General features: G+C 30.4%; 2 protein-coding genes across 2 annotated transcripts; both read right to left on the bottom strand.

Annotated features, from left to right (window-relative positions):
- Nucleotides 1–4,750: 4,750 nt before the first annotated feature.
- Nucleotides 4,751–10,065, bottom strand: LOC101206755 (subtilisin-like protease SBT3.18). The gene is made up of 10 exons (XM_031882092.1): nt 9,940–10,065; nt 9,167–9,261; nt 8,889–8,986; nt 8,544–8,720; nt 7,290–7,972; nt 6,958–7,028; nt 6,179–6,427; nt 5,947–6,061; nt 5,612–5,852; nt 4,751–5,414 (listed from the first exon to the last, which is right to left on the bottom strand). The coding sequence occupies exons 1-10, from the start codon at nt 10,033–10,035 to the stop codon at nt 4,858–4,860; spliced, it is 2,382 nt and encodes a 793-aa protein (XP_031737952.1). The 5' UTR covers nt 10,036–10,065; the 3' UTR covers nt 4,751–4,857.
- A 7,873-nt stretch (nt 10,066–17,938) lies between these two features.
- LOC101203874 lies at nt 17,939–20,302 on the bottom strand. Its single transcript, XM_004139430.3, has 4 exons — nt 19,911–20,302; nt 19,716–19,826; nt 18,518–18,598; nt 17,939–18,339 (listed from the first exon to the last, which is right to left on the bottom strand). The coding sequence occupies exons 1-4, from the start codon at nt 20,172–20,174 to the stop codon at nt 18,265–18,267; spliced, it is 531 nt and encodes a 176-aa protein (XP_004139478.1). The 5' UTR covers nt 20,175–20,302; the 3' UTR covers nt 17,939–18,264.
- Between the last annotated feature and the right edge of the window lie 126 nt (nt 20,303–20,428).

The following is a 20,428-nucleotide window of genomic DNA, read 5'->3' as shown; positions in this document are numbered from 1 at the left end:
ATGATAAAAACAATGTGATTTTTGAAGGATTTTTTTTCAAAAGCTAATTCTTTTAAAATTGAATTTTTTTAATACAGTTTTGAGTGAGATTGAAGGAAAAATATTTTTCGTGTCTACGGCCGATGGCGAGGTTCATCTTTTGGTGGTCATGTTTAATTTTTTGTTTCGATTTTATCCTTTCGATCATAATGTTTTTGTTCAAAATTTAGGAAGTTGGTTTGATCATACTTCGTTCAACAAGTTTATTTCATTCTTTTAAACTCGGGACAAGTGTTTCTTTTTGGAGGGGTAGAATGATGTAAGAAGACTAAGGGTTAATTGGGTAATTAAGTAATAATATTCTAGATTAATTCATTTTTTTTTACCCCAATTGTAATAGAACTCTATAGATAGGAGACTTATCTTGTATAAAATAGCATTTATTCTAATAAAAGATCCACAATCTTGATTTTCTCCGAGGTGGCAAAGAAGTAGTTGATTTTATGATTTTTAGAAATTCTGACTAGAAGGTTAGTTATCTCAATCTTGGATGCCAAGAAAATAGCATCTATAAGAAAAGTAAGTACGTGTAAGTTGACAATATCTTTAATTTCAGGTAGGTTGTTGCAAGCACTAAATCTATTGAACTCTCCTGTGTAATCTATGGTTTTTTTTTTTTTTTTGCAAAGGTATTGTAATAAATGCTGGTGTGGGGATTTGAACTCGGGGCCACTTGTCCACAGGAATATACAGGTGTCAGTTGAGCTAAGCTCATGTTGGCAATCTATGATATTTTAGCTTTGGTGACATTGTTGATATTGATTGTAGTAGTTGGTAGTTGATTGGGAGGAATCGTTTTTTTTTTTGAGTCTTAACATCTTTGGCCAGGTTCTAATCTGTTGTTTACCAAATTGTCGTTTGTCATTTTGTAATTGATCCACCAAGCACAAGCGCTACATTGGAGCTTGAGAGCCACTAATCGAAATTTTTTGTGTTCAGTTGTATTGCCATAGTCAATTTTTTTTTTCTACATTCTTGATCCAAATCAAGAAATTTTTCCACGTCCATTCGACCATTGAAAGTAGGAAGATCCACCTTCATTCTTATTTCTTGATCTTTTTGAAAATATGGTCGAAAACCAAGTCCTATTTGTGGGTCTGGATGAACATTCAGCGAGTTATCTTCATCGGAATAGTCGGAATCATCTAACAAGTAGCCTGGTAAGTTGTTCCTATAGAAAATTGTTGTGGATGTGAATAGCTTGGACGTTTTTTGTTTGTTGTAGCTTCGTTTCTTGGTACTTCTTGTCGTTTTTGATTTGTTGTAACTTGGTTTCTTGGAGGTTGAATTGCTTCTTCTAAAGGCTGAACATGAAATTGAGTGAAAAGGTTAGTCAATTCTACTATTAATTGCTGCATATCTGATTGTCCTTTTCAGAGTTCTTCAATAGCTTGTTCCACCAACGGCAAGTGTTGGTTTACAAAGGCTTCTACATCCATGGTTGGGAATGATTAAGATCCAAGTTTCTTTGGAAGGAGGTGAGCTAGGATTGAGCTCTCTAATACCAATTGATGCAAAGCTTAGGAGTTTTTATGATAATACTACAAGATATCTTTTTATTAATGAATAGTGGGAGTCTTTTATAGGCTGAAAGTTTAACCAAAGTCTATTAGGAGTTAGTTAATTTGGGAACTAACTTTGATTTGAGTTAGTTAATTTTAGAATTAACTCAAGATAGAAGAATGGTAAATCCTCGTAAGAACGAGAAGCTTAAGGAATAGCTAAAGAAACATCGAGCCTGTAAGATGTTCTACCTCGTTCATTTCCTCTACTTGTTTCATCTTACATTGCAAGTTTTATAACTAAATTTTATTTACTTATTATTACATACATATGAAGCACATTAAGGCTGATTATTTTTTTCAAAATTTCATATTTGCCCTTACTAGTTAATAACGATTTTTTAATTTCGATTCTTCCTCTTCTTTCTGATCATCATATTTCTTCTCCTTTTTTGCAATTTTTTTCTTCCTTCCATCGTCTTTTTCTATCTTCATAAATTCTTCTTTTATTTTTTTTAGATTGTTATCTGGTTCAAGATCGTGTACCAAATATACAGTATCTTTTTATTTATTTTTTATTTTTTTTCAAACTATTATTTGGTTGTTTAGATTGTGCGACAAGTATAAAAGATCGTTAAAAAAATTGTTGAGATATTGAATAGCCAAATCTAAACGATCGTAGCCAAATTTAAAATTTATTCTTTATTCTTTAGGTTTTAAATTGTAAAATTTTATTTTTGATATTTGAGTTTTTTTAATTTGGTTCTAATTTTGAAGATTAACATTTCTAACATTGGATAGATTTTAAATAATTAAATGAATTATAATTAAGTTTAACTATTTTTCACCACTTTTATGGTGCATCTACAAAAGTACCAAATTTAAAAGCGGATAGTCCTCTGCTAGCTCTTTGAAGTCTAATTACTTGTCATATTTATCATATTTGCAATATGCAAAAAAGATGTGCTATATGGTATTTTTTTTCTATTTTTTTTTTTGTCATCTAATACAATTTTTCTTTAAAACTAAACTTAAATTTATATTTCATAATTGTTTTAAATTAATCAAGAATCATTACTATGCAAATTTTTTAAAATAAGTAATTAAATGAAAAATTAAAGTTAAAAATGTCAACGCTTAAAACATAGCATATGACAACCATAATAACCTCTATAACTACAAGCTTCCGCACAACCAAGTATTTCCATGTGTAACCTTGACTGTCCAATATGTGCTTTCTAACCTTTCAAGTCATCTCACCATGTACAATGTTTAATTTTTATCGCCTAGCCATCATACTTATGTCAATGCTAACCTCTCGATTATCCTTCTGTCCTGGCAACTTCAAAAGTTGTTAAGCTACATCAAATGCATAGACTTGTCTTAGAGGTTATTTTTCACGACTGCCTAACATAAGTCCTAAACACTTAGCTTTGAAGGTTATAAATCCTTATTTTGCCTCCCATTAAGCATTTAGAGGTTATTTATGCACTTTTGACCATCATCTTAACCTCTAAACACCTGGCACTTTTGTCCTTTGAACATTTAGCCAATTCTTAACAAGTTCCACTGTTTTACAAATTTTGGGATTTCACATTATGTCTCCACATAATGTTCAAGTTTACTCAAAATAGCATTGGGACCTTAGTTTATTAGATATAAGGTTATAGTATTCAATTTCGCTAACAATTTCTCAATAACGACTTTATTGAATATAATATGATTACAAGATACAACTTTTAGGACATAAATTCGAACAAAAATCACCTTTCTCTCTTCATTGAATTCTCTTTCATCACATCAAACATTTCGTATTCTATAATTAATTTCCCTCGTAAACCTTTCTTTTTATTTTTCCTTGTATTAATTTCCCTCGTATTATGATATATATGTTTAATTAAGGATGTGGTTTTAATATAATCATGTAGTTCATCACTGTGCACGACACATTGAAAAAAAATAATACAAGATTGATGATTAATTGAAAAACAAAGATAATAATAGCAGAAGTATATAATGAAAAAGAATAATAATAATTGTAAAACACATGGTTCCAAAACAATATAAAAGAAAAATTACAGAAGAAGAAGAGAACAAGAGACTGCCTCTGTGAAAAAGATGGAAAAGAAGAAGAAAGAAATCAGACCCGCGCGAAATTCAAAAGCAACAAGGACAAACCTGAAATATTTATAAAAAATGGTTGGTTTCATGCGCTTTTTATTTTATTATATAGATCTTAAATATTTTGGTATTTTGTTACATTTATGAAAATTAACCCAATAATAACTTTACTTTGAATAAAAATTCAAATAATTAAATAGAAAATTACCTTAGTTTTTTAGAGTTACATGTTAGCTTATGAATTGTATTTATTTAATATCAGTTTTGTGGACCCATATCCAGTTGTGTTAATCATATCCATTCCCATCGTAGAGACAAATAAATAAGACTAATTTTCATAAATATAACAAACAGCCAAAATATTTACGATTTGTGTAACAAAATGAAAAAGCTCATTAAGCTGAAATTTTTTTAAAAATATTTCAAAATTTCCCTTCATTTTCACCGTCTTTCTTCTCTTCCTCTTTCACAAATTTTTTTCTCTCCATCACTTTCTTATGCTATTTTTCTTTCTTATTCTGACATTTTTCTTTTATTTTTTTTCAAATTGTTATTTAGTTCAAGATGTGTATCAAATATAAAAGATGTACTTTTTTAAAAAAAAAATTCTAACCGTTGGTTGTTGAAGATCGTGTACTAAATATAAAAAATCTTTAAAAAAAATGTCAAATCTAAACGAACTGATAAAAAAAAACCCAAATATGAACAATCGTGTATCAAATAATCTATAAAAAATCATCTAGAATTAAATAGCCAAATTTAAACGATCGTGTACCAAATATAAACGATTATGTGATAAAAAATCTTGAAAATAAAATTGTTGAAATTTAGATACTCAAATTTAAAAGATCCAATCTAAGCGATCATATACAAAATATAAACGATCCACCAATGTAAACGACTGTGTACCAAAAAATAGTGAAAAAAATCGTTTAAATTTGATTAAACAATTGTAGAAAAGAATAATCAGATTTAAACAATCTTTTTCAAATATATTATGGATGCTGAATGACAATAAATAACGTAAAAACAAATATAATTTCTCATTCCAACCATTTTAATTACAAAGTAAATAGACGATGCTAAAGTAAGGAAACACGAAGAATAGTATATAAGATTGAACTTATTATTATTATTCATCATCATAACAACGCAAGTAAGATTACAAGATCAAGCTCTAATTGTTACGTAGAAGCTAAGTAGCAAGACGTACAACGAGAGGACTTGTAACAGTATGGAAGCGATTAAACCATTGAATCTCCCCAAAACCATATCTTCCTCGAGATTTCCTAAGCGGAGTTATAGTAATATAGTATGAAATTTGTTGCCTATAGCAAGAGAAAAAGAGAACCCTTGGCCAAACCTGTACTCGAACTCCATAGGGAGGTAGAACCCTAAGAAAGTAAATAGCGTTCTTATTGAGTGATACATTGCGGACAATTCTTCTAATTGTGGTGGTGGAGCGAAGATTGGCGAGTGTAATTGACGGATAATTAAAGTTTGCAATGGTTGCAGTGGATTGACGACAACAAAAATGAGGAGAAGGGTTGAGAATTAAGTTGCTGATTTGTTGGTCAGTGTAGCCAATATTGCATAGGAAAGTAATGTAATCATTGGTTGTTATGTCATAGATTAGTCCTGGATTTATTGCCATTATGGGATTCACTTGACCTGCACCAATGTCGAATGGGTCGGATGCTTTCATGGATCCGCCTGCTAGGATGGTATTCCCACTGCTGTCTATCTTCGTGGCTGGATATTATATAGTTAAAGGCAATTACTTGTAATTAATAAATTAAGGAGGTTATCCTTAGTTTTCAAAAGAAAATTGTTCTATATATAAAAAAAAATGTTAGAATATAAATGTATATTCTTAATTTTCAATTAGTGAATGTGTTTTAGTGTTTTAGTGTTTTAGATGAGTAATTAACAAATAGTAAATTAGAAACCTGTGGTGATAATGGCAGATCTAATCGCTGCAGGAGACCAATTGGGATGGACAGATTTGATGAGAGCAACAACCCCAGAAACGTGCGGACATGACATTGAAGTTCCTGATTGGAAATTCCATTTTACGCCTTCTTCTTCTTCTTCTTCTTCTTCATTAATCTTTCCACTTGGCCTCACCGTCGGTGCTGTTTCTGGAGGCCATGCTGCCAATATATTCACTCCCGGTGCACTTATATCTGGCTGAGAAATCACATTTGCAACACCTTTCATCACTCTCAAATTTAGCTTTTATGGTTTGATAAAATCTTACCCCATAACTTTCCTAATTTCGTACCTTGAGAATGTCAGGTAAAATAGAGCTTGGTCCTCTAGACGAAAAGTAAGCCACAGTAGGAGCTACAGATTTTCCGATCACACTTCTCGCAACTCCAATCTCGACCATAGGCAGTCTTTAATACAAATAATTAATAACTTGTGGTATTATTAATCAAAGCCTAGATCTATATATGAATTATATATAATATAAAGTTTTTTTCTTCTGAAATGAAAATGAAAATAGAGATCACCTGGGTAATTCAGCAAGGAAGTTTCGAATTTGAGTAGCTTGATGAATGTCAATACGAACGGTGGGGATTAGATCTAAATCCGGGAGCTCCGTAGTGGGAGGTGCACCAAATATTAAAGCTGATGCATTTATGGCTTTCACTGCTTCTTGAGCAGTTGCTATGGAAACTTGACCAATTGTGGAGAAACACACCACCACTTTCCCTTTACCTGATTTTCCACCTTTTCTTATATTTTCTCTCTCGCAAATTCTGCATTTTTGTTTTATCAAAAATTGGGAGTTTTTAGAACTGTAAATTGAAATAAAACTCCATAAAATTCAGAATGTTTTAAAAATTTAAGTCTAATGTTTTCAAATTTTAGGATCATATAAAAAACTTTTACTTAGTTAAGTTTCAACATTTTTGCAACACTATTCAAATTAAATATAAAGTTCACTTCATAACTATATTTTAAATTAATTAATAGACGTTAACATCATAAATTGAAACATGTATAGACTTTTGAGACTAACCTTGAAACCTAAACCAAATTGAAATAAAACTAAAATCTCATTGGTAAAGTTGTAAACATTTTTAAACTATTAACTATTGAAATCAAGCTTAAAACTTAGGCTAAACAATATTGTATTTTAAATTATAAAGATTCAGATAAAAACAAAATAGAAAACTTCAACAATACCTAACATGATTTTTGATTTAAAAGATAATTGGTTAAATCCTCGTTCCATCAATATTATACTAAAAATAAAGTTACAAAGAGCACAAGAAAAAGTACGGACCCATCATTGAAATAGTTGATTGCATCTGCTAACTTTACGTTTATTATATTTCTTGTGATCAAGCTCTCCCCCTAATGATCAACACATCCACAACAAGATTATTAGTTATTACAAGATGTTTTACAACAATTTACAATTATATTTTTTACTGAGCTTTTATAAGGAAAAAACTTAGGTATAGTCGGAAGACACTCATCTTTTCATTTGTGCAGTTCCTACTACTCTCGTGTCAGCTTTTCTTTTTTTGAAAAATTAAGTCAATTGAAATACGTCTAAATATTTTGGTTTTAAAAATGGACTGAACAATTAATAAATAAAGAAAGAAAAGAAACCATGATAGAGAAGTGGTTGAGGATAAATATTGTAGTAGGGAAGGTTCGATCCATAGTAGAAGCAGCCACACAAATACTCCAAGGAGACACATTTTGAACAAGGGAAGGGTGGGATCCATCATTCCCAGCTGAGAACACCACACTCACTCCCCTCTGCATCGCATGGAATGAGCCAATAGCAGAAGCCGACTCGAACAATGGAATCAACGGCGGCCTCTCTCCAAAAGATGCGGAGATCACGTCCACCCCGTCATGCAAAGCGTCGTCGAAAGCAGCCATGACATCCGCATCCGTGCACTTGCCTTCGTAGTCCTTCCCCCAACACACCTTGTACACCGCCAGCCTGGCCCAGGGCGCGCCTCCTCTAGCAGTGCCTTTGGCTAGTGATGAAGATGTAGGGAAGCCAACATTGTGCACAACGGCACCCACCGCGGTGGAAGCGGTGTGAGTGCCGTGACCTAAGAAGTCTCGAGGGGAGCGGAACTCGGGGTTGTCGGCAGTGGTGTTTAGTGCTCCATATTGGGCTTCGAAGCCTTTAAGATAATACCGAGCGCCAATTAGTTTGCGGTTGCAGGCTGATGCTGGGTTGAATCTGTATCCTTTAACGCATTTCCCTTTCCAGTTGCATGGAATTCTCCCTATTCCTTCACTCTCTTCAAAACTTTTTGATTCGGGCCACACACCTAATCATAATAAACTTTCATCTATATCATTATTAACCTATGAATAATACTTGGATATATCTTAGATGAGATCTATATTCACGAAAAGAAAATTAAAAAAATATTTCAAAAGAAAGAAAAATTTACTGCATCACAAACTGTGATTAGACTATTAAATGTGCTTAGAGAGTGAGTTGCTCGAAAATAGTTTAATCCAGTTTAGGCATAAACTTAATATAATTAAGAGTAACCATGAATGAGTAAAAAAGATGAGTGCACTCTGTTACTTGAGCACAAACGAGCTACAGTAAAAAATAAACACATTTTGAAAGTATATAAATTAAGTGAAACCAAAATTGAGAATTACATGAACCAAATTGAACATTATAAAATTACGAGAGGTCTAGATTGAATCGAATATACAAGTACAAAACCAAAATAGTTTGTAATTGAATCCCTGAACATAAGAAAACTCATTTATGGAATTCAACAATCACACCAAGTGGCAAAAGATGGTATGGAAGTGATTAAGGTGGTTTTAAACATAACAACAAACTAATTTTAACAATTTCAAAAATCAACCATAACACACCTGAATCAAATATGGCAACAACAACGTCATGATCGCCATAGCTAGGAAGATGAAGCGAAAATCGTGCACTCCTATTATTAGTATAGGAGGGAATGGGAAGTCCCAAGAAATCCCAACTTCTTGTTGTGTGGAGTTTCATTGTTCTACTCTCAAATACAGATATCACGTCTTCCATCTCTGCATGCCAATGGTAGTACAATAAGCTCAAAAACAAAAATTTTGTTTGAATTGAATTTCTATGTGCTTAAAAACACAATTTTTTCTTTTATTTAAAAACCCTTTTTTGAACCGAAAAAAAAAAGTCAATCCAAACGGAATCTTTAATTAACACGATTTTATAATTACTTGATAATGCAATTGCTTGGCTTGCATTAAGCTTAGCTGAAAACCCTGAAAAACTTTTCTTGTAGCTATACAACATGGCTCTTTTACCATCTTCTTCACTGCATGCAATGGCCAACACTTTAGATTCAATGATCATAATATAATGTGTATTAAATTAACATATAATATATATGCATAATGAAGTTAATAATTTGGTATTATACAAATTAATCCATTCATTAAGTTTGAATATTAACAAGAGTGGAATAATAGCAAAATTATATATAATTAACATTAACCTTGCAAACACTTTTGAGAGTAGATGAAGATGGTACTTGGAGGTCAAAGTTGCATCGTCATTCAAACGGTTGTGCCCTAAGTACACTATATACACCTATAAAAGTAAAGAGTAAACATATAAATGTAGTTTAATAAGCTTGGTAATGGGTGGGGAAGATATTGAATTGAGAATGTTTGATAAACATTTGATTTTTTTTTATAAATTGTGTGTTTAACATTTGATTTTTTTTATAAATTGTGTGTTTAGCATTTGATTTTTTTTATAAATTGTGTTTTTTCTTACAACTTATTTACCGGATGAGTTAGTTTTCATCTTTTCAAAGAAACAATCTAGGTTATTATTGGTAAAATTTTATAAACCATTTTTTTTAAAAAAAAAAAAACTTTTTAATTAAGCTCTTTTGGTAAACAATCTACCTTGTTATCTACTATTACTAATATTTTTCAAAAAACCAAACCTATTTTAGAAAACTATAAAAAGTTTAGTTGTTAAAAATTGTTTTAATTTTAAATTTAGCCAATAATTCAAATTACTAACCCAAGAAGTATACAAATCACTATAAGAAATTGATATAAAACAAGAGACTTTAGTCTCACAACTTTGCATAAGTTTTTAAAATACTTCTAAACAGTAAATTAACTAAGCAAATAAATTAAACCATACTAGAAGTACAGAGTCTGTAATCTAGATTTTCACCAAATAAAACTAAAAAAAACTAATAGTTATCAAAGCGAAACGTATGTGATGGCAAATATGACAGTATTTTTATACATGTGAAGAAATGGATGATGATAATGTAGAGTGAAGAATGAGGAGAGAAAAGAAGAACCAAAAGAAGATGTGAATATTTTTAGCAAACATTTTCATGAAATGAAGTTTGTATGAAATTTTGAATATGGAAGTTGGAGTTTAAATAATTGACGCAAAGGATGGGGGTGTGTTATTGGTGCTTGTGTTGCAAGGCAGATTTTTGGAATAGGAAGATCATATAGTTTAAATTTGATATATGTGCTATAGAATAATGAAGCTAAGCTAGGAGCAACAACATTGACGGGACTACATTTTTCCAATTATGATGTTTTGGTTTTAAAGTTAGCAGCTAGCCTACCTCCACAACAATGTACTTGAGTCATGTCCACTTCCACAACAGTGGCTAGCTGCATACACATATTTATGTAGATCGGTGATTTAAATGGCTTAGCAGATTGATATCAAGATTAGACGATATATATCGATACTTGAATTGTAGAGTTTGTTTCATTATACTTTTAAACTTTTAAAAGTCTCATTTTAACCCTTTTAAGTTCCGATTGAAGTTCTTTTAAAATAATTATATTGAAGGTTAATTGATACTAGAGTGCACCAAGCCCAAGTGAAATTGGAAGGCAACATGAAAAATGCATGTTCCAAAAGAAAAAAGAAGTCCAACAATGGAGTTTTAGGGCTAACCAGATAGGTCGAAAGAGTAATTATACTAATTGGAAAATGATTAACAAGTCGAGCTCATACCTCGACAATCTGCAACCTTGAGAACCACAACCACCTTGACATCAATGACATTACAAGTAACCACAGGAAGTTTAAGAGGAAAATTAAGAGCACTATAAATAGCCTCAATCAACACTTCAAGGGGAAGGTATAAATGAACTCTAAAAAAAACCCTAAATCCAACTCTTTGTACCTCGCTAAACTATACACTTTCTATACAATAACTCAACATTAGAGTGTGGCTAGTTCAACAGCACACCAAGTACACTTATTGTTACGTAGAACAACTCAAAAGCTAAGATTGGATTGTAAAGGCAGGCCAACAAACAAACCAGAAAAGGTATATGACATGACGACACAACTACTTGTTCGAGTTTCTCCTGCCAACAAATTCTAGGAAGACTTTTGTAATTAAATTCAGGAACTAAAAGATTTGCATTTGTGTATATGTGTTTAAATGAATTTATAACATACTAATTAACCCTACGTACTTAAGACATTTGTCAAACTAAGTTGAAAATTGGGAGGGGGGATGAAAAAGGCAAAGGAAAGGGAGAAGAAGAGAGGGGAAGGTCGAAAATGGAGAGGGAGAGTGAGAAGAAAAGGCAAAACAGGGAAAGCAAGAGTGAAAGCCAAAGATGTGTCATTAAGAAAGAAAAGAATAATGATAATAGTTTGAAGGAAAGAGAGAGATATGTATACGCTGATCCACGAGATAAAAATACTAATTATTGGAGTCTAAATCGTCATAGATTAGGGGTATCTGTGAGATTTTCTCTTGGCAAATCAAGGCTTTAAATTACTTTTTATCATCTTTTAGCTTTTTGAAGATACTTCAAATAATAATTCATTTCTAACTATTGCAAAATTAGTTGTTATTAGTATTCATATGGATATTGTGAATGATAAAAATGTAGTGTTTATATTATATATGTGTGCTAAATAGGGAAACTATTCTAAATTAAAAGTTCGTTCAAAATATTTAAATTTTATTAATTATGTGATTAATAGAAACCTAATATTTTACATTTTGCTATATATGTTTCAAAATCTCCCTATTAAAAATGTCATTTTGTGAATATATCAACATATATATAGAGAGATATATTTTAATTTTGAAGCTGGTATGGGACATCAACAATAGTAACATTATTATATTAGTTGTTTAGGATTCGTTTAATAATGAATTGGTTTTTTAAAATTAACCATATTCCTTTCTCATTTCTTATAATAATAATAGTTTAGTAATCAATTGGTTTATATATTTAATTTTAAAACTAAAAACTAAATAATTACGGAAAAGTAGTTAATTCATTCCACTTTAAATATGTCATTGATTAAAGTGTTATTGAGGCCCTCAATGACATAAAATAAATATTTTTAGCATCCCTGCTGCTAATCAACACTTTGTAGTATTTAAATAGCATAGACATAGAGGATCAATTTAAAATACATAAAAGTTATAAAGGCAATGAGAGTGTAAGGAAAGGGTAGTTCAAAAGATTAACCAACCAATAATTTGAGTTACTAGAGATACTTACTAGTTTCATTCATCAATTTTTCACTAATACTAACATATCCATGTACCGGTCGAGTTCGAGGAAGGTGTCCCTTTCTACTTATCGTTTTTTTTGTATTTATTAGTATAAATTTTAACTAAAATAGATTAGTGGTAGAGAAGCCAAACAAACCTATTAGTCATACCAAATAGGGGTGTAAACAGGTTGGATTGGGTAGGAATGTAAACGGGTTGGATTGGGTTGAGTTTAGGGACATTTCCAACTCAATCCATATTTTCGAGTTGGTTGGGTTGGCAACCCGAATAACCCAAATTGTATATCCAACCCAACCCAACCCTTAAAATATGAGTTGGATTGAGTTGTTGAGTTGTATTGTTTTTTGTATTCCTAATGTTTTAAATCTTTTATACAACGATAAATACTTACAATAAAAAATTCAAACATCCATAAAAGTTCAACATTTCAAATATTATCCATGAATACTAAATAAATAATAAAATATATATAATATTAATTCAGATTAGGTTGGGTTGACACAAAATTTTTAATCCCGACCCGAGACTCAACCCAACTCAAAGAAAACCAAAATGTTCAACCTAATAACTTTATCCACGTTTTAAATTAACCAATATAATATGAGTTGAGTAGTCTAGATTATCGACTTATTTGAGTTATTCTTACATCATCACTAGTAGCATGTTCTCTCACCTTCCTTGTACATTTTTTAAACTTAATTTTTTTTATAAGTGATGTTTAGTGTTTGGCTCCACTTGCTTTATGTTAAAAATTATTAAGAATAAGAATAAAAAAAGAATTTTAAATTTTTAGAAAAAAATTCCTCTTAAACTTTTTAACCACCATTTTAACAAAAGAAAAATAAAATAAGAAAAATCTATAGCAATTTCTTTTATTGGTATTTTTTTCGACCTAAATCTTTCTTTTATATAAATTTGAGAATCACATTTCTTAGTATTTATTGGGTTATTTGTTTTTAGTTTTAAAAATAATACACATGAACACCATTTCACATATAAATCTTTTTTTATTTGTTATTTATTCTACCATTACTTGGTTAGTACAAGTTTAATTCTTAGTTTTTAATAAACTAATATCATGATTTGATAAATTCTTAATAAGCCTTTTAAGAAGTCTAATACACATAAAAACTTTAAATTATAAAATATAAAAAAACTAGCTTTTAAGTTTACCATCTAAAAATCTCATAAAATATAAAAAGAAATCTTAAAAATTAGCTAGCAAAATGCTTTTTTTTTTTTTTTTTTAATTAAACCTTAAATTTTCAATTTTGAAAGGGTACATAGTCCTTTATTTTTATTCGTTACAATTGTCTTGTTATTGGTATTTAGTTAAGAGAGATTTATCGTTTTACTGTTCATGTAAATATACAAAAACTAACCACTGAAAGAGCAAAATGGTCCTAAACTTGTGAGTACCAACTTGAATACCATCAGCACCCATGTCGAATAGACAAGTTGATATCAACTATATAATCTTAAACTTTTAATTAATTGAATTTAATCACATTTATATTTATCCTAAACCTTTTCATTAATTGAATTCAATCAAATTTAACAATAATTTTAACCCTAACCATTAAGAAAAATAGTTTCAATTCTAAATCCTCTAATAGCTTCACTCCAAATGTCGTCAGAAAAAATAACATTATTGTTCAAATTGATGAATTTTAACAAAATGGTTTCATTGCTCCACATGTTCTTATATCAAACTTATTTGTGTGCAAAAACTTTATCTGCTACCTTTTTGTTTTTTTCTGTAGCTTTGCATCTGACAACATACAAAGGTATGTTACCTTCAAGTTTGCTTGAAATTGAGTATAATTGCATGCGTTGCTTAGAGGGAATCTTATAATGAACAATGATGAACCCTAGTTTTGTCAAGTGAAATTGAACATCATTAGATAAATATGTTTCTTCTTCCACTTGAATTTGGTTTGTGAAGGGACATATTCTTATAGAGCCATAGGTCTATATAATTGCATATATTCATTCAACATTAAGCATACCATGCCCTAGTTTGCTTTCACAAGCAAGAAGTTTGATTTAAGCTTTTGTAAACCCTAGAGCTTATAATATTCAATGTGTAGGTAGGCATCTATTTAATTTTCTCACTACTTAAGTTTACTAATTCTATGAATTGTGTAAATAAAATGCACCTAAATAATGTCACCTAACAAACGATTTAATTAAATTTTGCCTACCTACATATAATATAGTATATATATTTTGCTTTCTTTTATTTAAAAATAAAAAATCAAATTTGGTAAGTACTTTGTTTAACCTAGATGTAAAGTGATAGGTATTTTGTACAAGACAGAGTTACAAAGTATATATGCGCTGCCAACAAGTCATAATTTAGCTTTCAAGTATTAATCTCATAGAGAGACCGTCAATGGCAAACTTTTTTTGTTTCAACTTGGTAAAATGAAGGAACAGCAACTATATAACTAGGAAAAAATATTGGTGAGTGATTTGGGAGAAAAATAGAAAAATACATTTACTACTAGAAAATTACTTTGGTGCAACATGAACTACACCTGTCAACTCATTAGTAAGATAAAAAATTAAAACCTACAATTTCCAGAGAAACAATTTGATTTTTTTAAAAAAATAAATTATTATTTAGGGATCTTTTTAAATATAGTAAGATAAATTAAAATATTTACAAGTTATAGCAAAATTTTGGATTCTATCAATAATATAAACGAATAAACATTTATCATTTTTTATTAATGTCACCAATAAAAACATATTAATGTCTATCAATTTCTATGTTGATAGAATCTAAAAATTTGCTATATATTAATATATATTTTGTCAAATTTACTATTTCTTACCATTATTCTATTATTTTATTATCTTGTAATAAATTATGGGAGGGAGATATATAGTGTTAGGATTAATTATGTCCTAGTTCTCTTGGTTTGTAATGCATTAATGTATAAACTAAATTTATTTATTTAATCAAATATGAAGTTATTTTATTCGACATTACACCTGTGGAGACAAGATCCAAGGTTGTTTAATGTAATGTGAATAGTATGTCGTAGATATACATATGGATCATGTTGAAATAGTAGCTTTAAATGATTTATAGTATATGAATAAAATTTGGTACTTTATCCTAGTTACAGTACTACAGATACAACCTACTTTGTAAATATTATAAGATTGTAAGTGTTACAAACGATTTGATCCAAATTGTTCGTTCATATGGAGACATGTTGTTACACCCCCACCCAAAACACCTTCGGCCTCTTGCATTCCAGGTGTGGTTGCACCTAGGCAACCCCAACACCTCTAAGTGAAACATCAGAATGCCCAAGTTTAAACTCAACTTATTAAAGCATACTCGGCGATAAGAAATAGTACACTTCAAACTTAGGAATAACTTAATGACTTTATTATCTTTAAGCAATTTGATACAAATATAAAAATAACACTTTTAAAGAAACTAAAACTAAAGCTTTAGTCTATCAACGCCTAGCAGCTTCCTAGCTCAACTTTCCTAGGGAAGGAAAACTTGAAACATAAGAAGTGATGCATTAGGAAATCTTTTTGGGGAATACAAATACATGCATAAAATTCTTGTGAAGTTATGTTCTCAACTTCGTACTTGATAACGTGTATAAATACTCGTTATTATAACCTCTTTTATTAGAATAATGAGGTTAAAATGCATAAGAAAATGATTAGAATGTGTAACTTACATTGTAAATACATAAGTATTTAGAAATACATCTAACATAAATTTCATGCTTGTTTTACGCAATTAACGTGTCTAAATGCAGGATAATGAACAAATAAATAAACTAGTGAATCGTAAGAGACATCTTGTGCAAGGCGGCTATGCGATGGAAACCCATCGGATGATTAACATCTCAAGGTGAGAAACCACGTCATCACGTGAGAAAGTCTCACTAGAGGACAAGAATGGTAGTTTGAGTGATGTGACCTCATAGGATCGAAATTTGTGTTGACAATCTCAGAGGAATAAAAGTTTTCCACCTAAAATTGCCTATAAAAGCACTTCATCCCCACAAAAGAGAGGAGGTCCGAATAGACCAAAAATGGGACCTGCATGGGCAACAATCTAGAGAGTTGGTGGCAAGGATTAGCCTTACCATCGTTTGTACAGTATCCCTTCTTCTTCTCCGACCAAATTGTAATGTGAAAGCTTAGAGTTTGAGAAGAGAAGAGTCGATCCTCGTTCCTCCTAACTTGTATTTCATTTTCTTCCTCTTTCCATTTTACTATTTATTTTAATCACATTGTATTTAGTTATATTGTACCTTGGTTGAAGGCCTTCATTCTTTAATACAATGTATCTTTATACACTTTTCAATCTTCATGCCTCTATTGTTCATCTTTCTTTGTGTTATTTGTAGTTTAGCTAGGTTTGTGACTTTTTCTTGATAAGTAATATTTATTTCTACCGCTTAGTGTGTTAGCTAAGCTACATTCTACACTTGGCCAGTGTATGTCGTCAACTACCCGAGAGGGTGAGTAACAACTCATGTTCCTATGTCAAAAAGGGTCAATTTCTAATGATTGGTTGACATCGATCAACGATAAAGATTGGTAGACATCGATTAAGATGTTCACCTTACGACAATATATAACGTCTAAAGTTGTAGGTCACCAACATAACAAGATGATTGATCACCGATAATCAAGACGATTGATAATCGACGATCAAGACGATCCAGAGTTGACGATCAAGATAATTCGGAGTTGACGGTTAAGATGATGATCTGTTATTATGACCGTCGATCGATCATGGTGGTTGATCGTGAAGTTGGCTAACATTTGTTGCCAACAATCATCAATGATCATTGATAAGATGTTGAAAGAGATAAATTTTCCTGAAACATATGACATTCAATAGAATATATATATTCCAAACCCTGTTAATCCCATAAATTTTATTCTTGGTGTCCAAACATGAGTTTGGCTTCAAATGTCAAACCCTCCAAAATCCAAATCCATCGACCAAACACACATGAAATGATAATGTATTTAACAAGTCAAAATACAAGAATTGTGGATCAATTTTGATCATCAATTGTCTAACGAAAAAATAAAAGAGAAACCGCAAACCCACTTTATTCAAACTACATCCATGGCTAATATATTACTTAGAAGCATGTGTAGAGAGAAACACAACCTATCCTTCTAGTATATGAAATAACATATTGGATATTTAACTAATCCGTGTAGGGTTTGCATGTAAGAACAAAAAGTATTTTAGTTAACTTAAGAATGAAAAGATATAGGGAGTGTTGAAAGAATCAAAGTTTGTGCATTGCATCTGTCATTTAAACTAATTTATATTTCATTATGGTACTATTTCATGAAAGCATTTGCACCAGCACACACTATATTATTGTTGCAGCGTATGCATGCATTTACGTCCATTTTTTAATTCTTAAACAAAACCCTCTTAATTCTCCCATCTTTTTAAATGGTTAATAATACACATACATACCATTATCTGAAAGTAGTAGGTAATTGGTAACTCTTTCCATATCCTAATTAGTAATTTTTTCCTTCAGAGGATTCGAGAGTGAAATACTCCAAATATATACTTCTTGCTATTACAAATTGATTTGTTTGTTCATGTGTGGAAGTAGTAGGTAATTGGACTGGTGTGTAAAAAACAACACTTTCTTGTCTTACTTTTGCCCATATATTTTGGATCAGAACTACTGAAGTAAAAATCTATGAAGGAAATGTCCTCTTTTCAATTATTCAGAAAAGTTTCGAGTAAAGAAATGGAAAAATATTATTGTCAAACATGCATCACACTATCAACACAGCACTCGTGGTTGTGAAACTTATTAATACAAGCAAATTAATGTCATTCCCATTTGTTGGCAAAGTTAAATTTCCTTTTTTTTTTCTCCCTCCTCTCTTTTTTTTTTTTTCTGATGGGAAACTTCAAGAAAAAAAGATATGTAATGAGAGTTAAGGAGAAACAAAATGTGGAAATACAAACAAAGTGGTTGTTGGTGATTAATTTGGGTTAGAACTTAGAAGAACACTTTTTCTTAACGAAGGATGTCAATGTTCTTGCTCAGCTCTTCCAGCTTCTTCATCCTCAATTTTTCGCTCTCATTCACCAACTGGCCAACAAAAAATATTCAAATCCTTATGAATTTAAGGATAATCATTTTAAATGAAAAGGTTGTTGATATTTATAAATATTTTATAATTTATTTTATTATATTTAAAAATAATTTTAAAATCAATAAACTTGGAAACAAATAAACAATTATGGAAAGGAAAGAAATAAAGAGTCACCTCCATGAGTTTGGATACCAATTGAGATTTCTCTTTGTTCTTCTCGTTAAATAAATCCAACACTTCTTTGTATTCTCTCTCCTGATAGAGACCAAATAAATCAAAATATTAGTTATGAACACTAATATATACTTCAACTCTCAACTACACACACAAAAATAAACAAAACAATAATATAGTCTATATAAATTGGGGGAAAATATATTTTTTGAATTTGACATTAGAAATATAAGGTATATATTAAATAATTATGAGCTCTAAAAAAATAATAAGTCCATATTTTTTATCTACATCTATGTCACATGTAGCCTAATAGGGTTTTTAACACATTAATACAAACTTTGAAACTTAGAACGAATCTGTAACAAAATGATAAGTTTGCTAATATAAGTATATAGTTTTCCAAAGGTTTAGTGATTTGAAATTTCAGAATTCTTATATGTTAAACTTTAACGACTAAAAAAAATGTAAATTTGAAATTTGAAGCTGGAGGAAGAACATGGGGAGCTAATTTCTTTTAGTCCCTTCATGAAATAAAACTTTCATAGTTTCATAGACTATGTGTGCATAAAATGAAATTTTCTAATTAAAATTAAAATCAAACACTCATTACTATTTCAATTTTCAACTAATATATTTACCATCTATCTTAATTATTTATTTAATATAAACTTTCATAGTTAATTATCAATATTCTAATTCATTTACATGAATTTAATTATTTTAGTTATTATATGTAAGTAAAAGAAAAAAATAACTTTAATATTTTGCTATTTAAGAAAATGTTCCTAACTTATTTTATTTGTTAAATAATTAAGTAATACAAAAATAGATTAATTAAATTTAATTATATGTTATTTTATTTAATTAAGGAGCATTTTAAAAAAATAGTAAAATATTGAAACAGTTTATAAAATATAATAAAAACAATTAAACTGTTTGCATCTCATTTAAATTTAAGTTTTTTTTTTCTGTATTTTTGTAAATAATTTCGTTTCTTTTTATATGGTATTTATAACAATTATTATTATTTAAGTTTTGAGTTGTAATTTAATCAGTAAGGTGAAAATTAAAGTAAAACAAAACTGAAATGAAATAATAAAATTGCATGATATTTTGCGTAACAAAAGGAAATGAAAGGTGAAAAAGAAAAGAGTATGAAAAAATGTTGATGTAATTTGAAAAATGAAATTGTGACCTTCTTTTGGCAAGTGAGTCCCAATGGCTTCAACTCTTTGTTCACCAAATCAATCTTCTTCCGTATGAACGAAACTTCCTTCCTCATCGGATCCGTCATTCCTTCAAGTTCCTAATCAATGGAATGGAACCAACCATGCATTAATCATCTTATTATGTTCATCAAAATGGTGCATTATTTCAACCTTTAACTTACTTCCCGAATCTCCGCCAATCGCTTCGTTGCTTCTTCAGCTCGTCCAAGGCGAGCTTCCACCTTCTCCCTCATCTCCATCTTCTTCCTCTCTATTTCCTCTTCCTTAGCCCTAAACAGAGCCAATGCCGATCTTGAAATCTCCTCCTCTTGATCCTCCTTCAACGGACTCCCAATTATCCCATTATTCACATTGCTGCTTATCATCCCCGAGTTCTTCACTCTCTGCATCTGTTGTGCCTCCCAGCTCTGTTTCTGCGTCGTCATCCTCAATCTCTCTCTCGCAAATGATGATGATGATTTTCTTTCTCTGTTAGGTGGCCAAACCTTAACCCGCCGCAATGGCTTTAAAGGTATCTATGTATGTAACCCTACCCAACTCCCTCCCTTTCTTTACTTTTTTTTTTCTCTATTACTTCTCAACAGACACACATCGTTGTCCTTGATTTCCCCTCTGTACTCTGCTCTGCCTTTTGCTCTGAAATTTTGGAACCAAAATTCACTTATCTTTACTCAAACGT

Source organism: Cucumis sativus, chromosome 1 (genome assembly GCF_000004075.3).
Source record: "Cucumis sativus cultivar 9930 chromosome 1, Cucumber_9930_V3, whole genome shotgun sequence".
Classification (NCBI taxonomy): Eukaryota; Viridiplantae; Streptophyta; class Magnoliopsida; order Cucurbitales; family Cucurbitaceae; genus Cucumis; species Cucumis sativus.
This window is presented reverse-complemented; position numbering and strand designations above follow the sequence as displayed.